The sequence below is a fragment of the Pteropus vampyrus genome, unplaced genomic scaffold, assembly GCF_000151845.1.
Source record: "Pteropus vampyrus isolate Shadow unplaced genomic scaffold, Pvam_2.0 Scaffold11, whole genome shotgun sequence".
NCBI lineage: Eukaryota > Metazoa > Chordata > Mammalia > Chiroptera > Pteropodidae > Pteropus > Pteropus vampyrus.
In genome coordinates, this window is record NW_011888792.1 from 14,773,710 (window position 1) to 14,782,285 (window position 8,576).

General features: G+C 33.9%; 1 protein-coding gene across 1 annotated transcript; it reads right to left on the reverse strand.

The window, feature by feature from the left end:
• Nucleotides 1-304: 304 nt before the first annotated feature.
• LOC105304822 (deoxynucleotidyltransferase terminal-interacting protein 1-like) lies at nt 305-1,388 on the reverse strand. The gene is given in 4 exon segments (XM_011379115.1): nt 305-501; nt 504-586; nt 588-751; nt 786-1,388. Coding segments are annotated over 4 exon segments (1,047 nt in total).
• Between the last annotated feature and the right edge of the window lie 7,188 nt (nt 1,389-8,576).

Genomic DNA, 8,576 nt, shown 5'->3' on the forward strand with positions numbered 1-8,576 from the left:
TCCTTTTTCTACATAGTTTCCCCCCCCCCCCATTTCTTTCTTTTTATCACCTGAAAGTTGCAATTTCTAAATCAGTACAGGTACAGGTTAACATATGGGCTCTTTGATGTACCCAGTGGCAGCCATACAGAGATAGTATTTTCTGCCGAGTTTTCAGATTTTTTTTTTTCCTGTGTTTATTACAAACTGTTTAATTGCTTCTTATCCCAATAACTTTACAAATATAGAACCACATGCCAGTCTGGGGGTGATCTCCAGTAAATCACTACAAACTAGCCTAGGCACAGCTTAATGCTGCTGAGATTCATCTAGAAGCAGTCCTAGCAGTGGTCTCAGCCATCTGGGTAAGAGAGCCTTGGAGGACGGCTGTCAAGTGTAGCCAAGAAACCTGGCTCAGGTCTGTGAAGGTGTGATGCACAGTCTCTGTCTGTTGTATCTCTATGTACTTTCTCATCTTCTCAACCATACAGGAGGGTAGGACAAAGGATTTCAGTTCTTCTACTTCAGGTTCGGGAATCCTCTGTAGTCATCACTGGCAGCGAGGTCCCAGATGTCCTCCTCGATGAGGAGGTAGGTCATCTTCCCCCGTTGGCTGCGTATGATGCTGCTCAGCCAGCCCGTGTTTGTCCAGGGGGTCAGCTGCATACTTAAAGAGGTGTGGGTGCTGAACGTAGATTCCCCTCTGGTGCCCCCCCATCCCCAGGGCCTTGTTGGCTCGAGATCCCAAAACAAAAGTGGTAGATTCATTCAGCTGAGATGAATGAATAATATTTACAACACGAGGCCCATTTGGGGCCTTCTCCACGAATTGGTTCACAGGATTTTGGTTTCCATACCATGCCAGTGGCTGCCCAGTCATTTAACAGGATGTGTCCAGGAGGCCGTCCCTTCCTCTTTTGGGGAATGGGGCTTCCTCGATGGGCATATTCTTCCTCTGCCTGTCCACCACACGTTATGCCTGGAAGCTCATGGGTCAATCTGGGTATAATTGTTTCTCCATCTGAAAACAGTAGTTTAGCCTGCTCCAGGCAGCTCCCACAGGCCTCCTGGATCAGCTGCTCTACATCCGCCTCTTCCCCAACGTTGTCTTGCACATTCAGTGCTGCCTTCTGGAAGAACTTCATGTACTTGTTGAAGACAGTCTGGATCTCTTCATTGATGCCAGGCTGCAGGACAGCTCGAAGGAAGTCCATGGAGATGGAAGGATATGTGAAACTTGTCATCTGCAAGCGGCGGCCCCTTCGCTGCAACTGCCGCGGCTTTACCGTTATGTTCCAAGGTTTCGTGAGAACCAGCTGCCCCGCTGCGCCCGCGTCTCCGAGTTCGGGGCTACCCCATTCTGCTTCACCAGGTCCCCACAGCTGCTCGGCGTCGCCAGTGGCCCCCATGGAGCCCCGACTTTTACAGCTTCAGTCCGACTCTGCCACGGGCTGGAAAGTGGCCACTTGACGTCATTAGAGCACTCCAGCTTGTTTTCTGATTTCTTAATCAGGAGTCAGACAAATGTACATTCTAGCTACTCTCTGTTGGCATAATAAAATGGTGAATGGACAATTACAACTTTTATTTCAGTGTGTTACCCTTTATGATAGAAATTATATGTATATTTTTGAAATATTGTATTATTATGATATTATGCTTTTTAAAATCTTCTCCCATGTCTATATTTTTTAATTAGAAATTTTATTATATTGCATTAGGGGATGCCAACCCTAACTGGAAGTTAAAAATTTATAGAAAGAATAGTGGCGAACTAGAGTAAGAAAAAAATGAGTTCAAATTCTGACTCCATCACTCAACATCTCTGAGAATAAAAGCAAATTCAGTTCTCTGAGCCTCATTTTCCTTATGGGCAATGAGAATAATAATATTTACCACACAATGCTGTTGAGAGGGTTAAATGAGACAGTGTCTTATAAAGTGCTTAGACAGTGTCTAACACAAAAGTACTTGGTAAGCATGCTGCCATTCCGAACTGAATCTGCCTGCTAGTGTGATGACTTCTCCTGGATGGCATCAAGGTACCTCAAAGCTAACCTATTCCAAACCAAATTTGTTATCAACTTCCCCATTTACAACCTATTTTTCTTCCAGACTTCCCTTCTATGTGCATATTAGGAAAAAAAATATTAGCGATCTATTACATTTTGTCTAAACTCTCCTATCAATGTTATTGTCAAACTGCAAAAGGGATATAAAATGTCGTTCAAAATGTGTGATCCCTCTGAAGCTTCATTTTCCTATCTGTAAAAAGAACATGGGAGTAGGGGCAAGTCCAGATGATTTTTGAGGACCTTCCAACCTTAAAATATCTGTGGTTTTAAATAAAAATGAGGTGTTCTTAAAGATTACTGCTTGAAGTTTCTGTGCGTGAAGAGGGGAGAAGGGGAATAAATCCAGCAGGTCAGTTATACCCTCAGAAATATCCTAGATAATCGTTCTGATTCTTTGCATTTTGTTTTTACTGAATCATTTTTTTGTTACTGGATCACATGCAGCATTATGGTGTTAAGATTTTCACATGTGAAAACCCTTGTTCATAATTAGATTTTAAGTTCCCTGATCTATAAGACCCTGACTTCTGTTTTTTTTTCATTTTTGCCAGCAGTCATATTACCATAGGAAGCTCTCAGTATTTGTCAAATTAATAAATGACTAAATTTATAGAATTAATCATCCTTGCAGGCAGGGATGTATCTTAAATTTTTTTTATTGTACAAGTCATTTGTAAATATATGTTTTTGTTTATAGTAAAATACCTGGAAGCAGAAGTGCTAGATCATTAAATTTGTTAAGTAATTGCTAAAACTTTTTCCAAAGTGGTTGTACCATCTACACTTCCACCAAAAATATACGAGTTCCAATTGCTCTATAGCCTCCACATTTGATGTTGTCAGTCTTTTAATTTTATACACTGTAGTGTATGTACAGTGGTTTCTCAATGTCATATGGTTTAAGTCTTCTGCTTGTTGTTATTGAATTGTCTTATTACTGAATTGTGAGAGTTCCTTATATGTTCTTGGTATAAATCCTTTATGAAATATGTTTATTAATATTTTCTTCCAACCTGAAGCTAGTCTATTTATGTTCTCAATAGTGTCTTTTGATGAGCAGAAGTTTTAAATTTAAAAAAAAATTATGATTATTGCTTTTTGTGTAAGATATTTCTGCTTAATGAACATTTTCTTTTAAAATGTTCATTAACATTTTAGGTGATGAAAATTTTCTTCTAAAAGCTTTGCAAATTTAGTTTTTATGCTTAGGTCAATGGCCCAATATGGATCATTAATATTTATGTATGGTGTGAGGTTTGTTATGGGTTAATTTTCATTCTTTCCCTATATCCAATTGTTCCAGTACCATTTATTAAAAAGAAATTTTTCTCAATTAAATTGCTTTTGTGACTTTGTTGAAAAATAATTATGTAAGTATGGATTAACTTGTTCAAGCATTTTTTTTCCTTAATGGATTGTTTTAATGTGAAGAGTATTGATTGCTGAGTTAAATGCACAATACAGAGAGACTATTTTCATATTAAATTTTAAAGTTAACGTTTGTGGACTAAATATACTGTCTCAATAAAAAATGTTAACATGTAAACTTTCTTGTATTTGCATGAAGCCACATGAGGGACAATATAATGGGAAAATACAGTGGAAAGAAATATCAAGAGACACAAATGAGCAATAAGTTGCCATGGTCAAAGTAGTTAGGGAAATTAAGGGACAGAGAGGGGAAAGGGAACATAGATACGTAATACCAAAGAACATGTAAGGTAATTTAAATTTTTGGTAGAGAAAAATAAATTAGTTTCTTTAAAATATACCCATTCCCAGAGATTTAGTTTTTTATATCGTAGTCTTTAAACTGAACTCAGTTTGTAAGAATGGCAAATAATCACAAAATGCTAGTTATGATAAAAGGTCACACAAGCCCCAATTTATTCTCACAGTTTTCCAGTTTGTTGTTTCAGCCACTAAAAATGCAGATCCTTTCCCAAGAAATTTTCACATAAATCAATGGAGATCACTTTTTTACCTTCAAGACACTTTTCCACTTATCCGAACACTTAGTCTTATATTTGAAGGGAAACTACCAAGTTGGATTTTAAGGGAAATTTAAGGCTGCAATGGTTTTGACAGAAGTCTACTTATAGTAATTTGTGATTGGATACTGACTATTTAGCTGTATAAATGACGCATTCTCATTGGCTAGAGATTTCTTATTCTATCTCCACCTTCTATACAGGCTCCCGGGTTCTGCTGGACATTACGAATTACAGATAAGCTGGCGTGCACAACAGTCAGTCATTTTTTTCATCAATTTCCTCCCTGCTCTCTCTAGATATGTACTAAATTAATGACAAATTGATTATAAGAAAATGCTGAAAAGAAGCATATATTCTGTTGATATTTTGGAGAAAAATTGCCTCCTTAAAAAATACCTGTTGTCGGCTGATAGCTTATATAGAAGTTGGACATCTCCAAGATTAATTATCAATGTAGATCCTCATCTTTCCAACAGGACCACCTATTTTAATATTTTCCTAATTTTCTGTCAAAAAGGTATTTTTATTTGGAAATACAAATTTTAATATGGTATGCATAATGATTCCTACTGAACTTGCCTTTTTGTGGCAATAGTATGAAATAGACTACAAATTATCCAGAGAAGAAATTGTAAGCATATGCCAGAGCAATTGTAAACATATGCCAAAGAAACTTTGTTTTGCTTATTTTGTCATTGTTAAATGTGTCATCTCAGTAATGACTTCTTTTTTTCCTAAAGAGGTGCTTGATTGTGCTAATTTTAACTTTTTTGTACATTTAGTTGTACGAGTTCAATGCTTAATATATAATAGCATGCTACTTTAAGGTATCAAAAATATTTTTAAGGCTAAATTTCATTTTAGAACAAAATATAAAATAATGAATTTCTATTTTTTTTTCACAGAATAAAATTCACTATAGTTAGGTATTATATGACATTGAATTTTTATTTCATCTAAGGAGAAGTAACTTACTTTATAATCTATACAAAGCAAAACAAGACTAAATTTGTGTGTTTTTCTATAGCTACATTATTAAATGATATATTTAACTATTTTATTTAAGGATTTTTGTGATTTATTTATTGAATGCTGCTTTGTAAATGGACTGTAGGGAGAGGTAAGAATTCTTGGCTCTGAAAATATGGGGAATTATTAAGATTACAGGCTAGATAAGAGAAACATTTTCTGTCTTTTCCAACCATAGCTTCATGTCTCTTTTTGTTTAAAACTAAACTTTTAAAAATTTCTAAAACAAACATCTGTGCATAAATTGAGGCAGAATGATGATCTGTGGGTGGCCTTCCACCACAATTTAATGAGGACTTTGCTCATTATCAGCTGTAAAGATCCCTTGCCCTGATCCTTACACCCTGCTTCAGCTTACCAGTGGGGAGACACACATGTGGAATTAACTTCCTACACTTTCTTCCTGTTTCTACTGCTTTCCAGGACTTATTGAATTTTGTAGTAATTCTGTACCATAGGAAACTAACGGATTCTTATAATCCACCCAACAAATCTGAAGAGATAATTTTTTTTTTTTTTATGGAGCCGATCTTGTTCTCTCTCACTTAATTCAGATCTTTCTGTCCTCAGTGAAATATTGAAAAAGTATTTATTAAGTTGACATTGTATGTCCACTACTAAAAAAAAATGATTCCAAAAATATTACCATAGAGCTTTTAACAATTTTATTTGAAATGACTCTACATTGTAAAAGACAAGAAGCACTGATTGTTTGCATTACTTTTTCAGGGACACAAAGACAAAGTTAGGAATCAGGTAGCTTAATTTATAGTTTATACCTTTATGTATTATATTCACCATTGCCTTGATATCAATTGATATCGTTTGTTTTGGAGACAAAATATATTCGACAAATAGATACAACATTATGCAATTTGCTGTTAGAAAAACTGGAATAAAACTTTAACACTACAAACAAGCTCTTCCAACATTTTGTAATGTGGACCAATAAATTAGTTGCTGGTTGTAAAACTAATCTAGATCTAGATGCCAAATGAATTTGGAAACTCTGGTTTAGACTTAAACTGGTTTCTTTACTGCCAGACTTTACAAAATCCTGTACCAATCTGTATTCCTGCCATCAATATAAGAGCATTCCACACTCTCCACATTAAAGTCAATACTTATGATTGTCAATACTTACTCGATACTTACAATTTAAAATGTATTCCAATGGGTATGTATTGGTATCTCATTAAGATTTTGAATTTGCATTTTCCTCATAACTAATGATATTGAGCATCTTTTCATGTATTTTTTGGTCATTTATTTAGGTTCTTTTGTGAAGAAGACTCTTTAAATATTTTGTTGATTTTTTAAATTGAGATTTTCTTATTAATATTGAGTTGTTCTTTGTATATTTTAAATACAAGTCTTTTGTCAGACATATATATTTTCTTCTAGTCTGTGGCTTACCTTTTCATTTTTTAATAGTGTCTTTACAAGAGTAGAGGTTATTAATTTTTACTAAATCTTATTTATTGTGGTTCTCATTTTTTGTTTTTCTATATAAGAACTATATGCCTTCCCCGAGGTCACAAAGATTTTCCCCTGTTTACTTCTAGAAGTTTTATAATATTAGCTTTTACATTTAATCAATGATCCATTTCAGTAAATTTTTGCATATGGTATAAGGTATGGGTCTGTACTCATTGCATATGATATAAGTTAGGGGTCTGTGCTCATTTTGTTTTTTTCCATATGACTATTATTATAGCATAATTTGTTGTAAAGACTACACAATTACCACTGAAATACTTGGCACCTTTATTGCAATTCAATTCACCATATCAGTCAGATTGCGCTGTTAGAGTGTTTTGTTTCATATATGTGCCTATTTGTACACCAATATTATGCTGTCTTTATTTTGTCATTTTCTAACATATCTTGAAATCAGGTAGGATAAGTCCTCAAACTTTGTTCTTAAAATGATTTTGGCTATTCAGATCTCTTGCATTTCCACATAAATTTTTAAACCTGCTTGTCAATTTCTACAAAAAACCTTGATGGATTTTTATTTTCATTGCTTGAAATCTAGAGATGGTTTTGCAGAAAATTGATGGCTTTACAAAACTGAGTCTTTAGATTAATGAACGTGGTACATCTTTTTATTTATTTAGGCCTTCACTTCCTCTTATTAATAATTTTTAGTTTTCAGGGTATAGATTTTAAACATATTTCATTAAATTCATCTCTATTACATATTTTAGAGTTCTATAATAAATGATATTTAAAATTTATATTTCACATCATTCAATCCTAGTAAATAGAAATATGTTTGATATTTACCTTGAATCTTATGACTTTGGTAAACACAATTATTAGTTCTGCTAGTTTTTATTCTTCTCTATAATCCTTAGGATTTTCTGTGTTTATAATTATATCTGAGAATAATTTTTCTTTCTTTAAATATGCATGATTATTTTTTCTCTTTCCAGCCTTATTGCACTAAGACAGCCCATGAAATATTGAATTTAATTAGTGAGAGTGAATTCATGTCTTCCTGTTCTTAGGGAGAAAGAATACAGCATTAACAAGTAAATATGATGTTATCTGTAGGTGTTTCATAGATATCTTATATCAAGCTGAGAATATACCAGAAGACTGTATATTCTCAGCTTGATATAAGATCAAATGTGATATTTTTTGTAAAGTAAATATCACAGTGCCTAGAACAAAGTGCATACTAATTTCTACCTTAAATTCTATGTCATACACAAAGGATAGATAAATTTGAAGCAAATTAGACCAACACCAAAAGTACCTCTTTAAAGGCCTTATTGTATATCCTTATTTACTTTCCATATGTACATATAGATTGACAGACACTGTCATATAATACATTTTTTTACATTACAATGTATTCTGAACAAGTTTCCAAACAACCATTCTTTATATTGGCTGTGCATTCCAAGCATTTCTTTGATTAGTTTTGAACACTGAGGTTGTTTCAATGTAAAATGAAAATACTTCTCAATATAACAGAGTTTTTAAACAATTTTTATGACAAATACTGTATCATCCACCTGTGGGCATTAGGTGAACATATATTTTAAAACAATTAGTTTACAGAAAAACAAAAATCTTTGAGTTTTCTAAAAGAGCTTTTGTTATGTTTTCAGAGATTCCTATTACAAACACTGAGCTCAATGTTGATGAGAACAGTCAATTCTTGATCCATTCTAGGACCTGGTATTTGAGTTATTACGTTAAAGAGGTATCAGCAATACTAAATAACTTTGATTATACTGACTGAGAGAGGAATGATTAAAAGCTGGCATGGGGCATTAACTTACTACCTAATTGTCACATAATACCAGTTGACTATTCTATTTATTTCCCTCCCTTTGGGTAAAGTTATTTCAGATGGAATAAAAATTACAGTGTAATAGTTGGCAAAGGTCATAGATAAAGGTGTCAAAATTCATCAAGGGCACTAGTTGGACAGCTTTGTTCAAAATAAGTTAGGAAATTTTTCTTGACTGTAGCCAGTGTTACA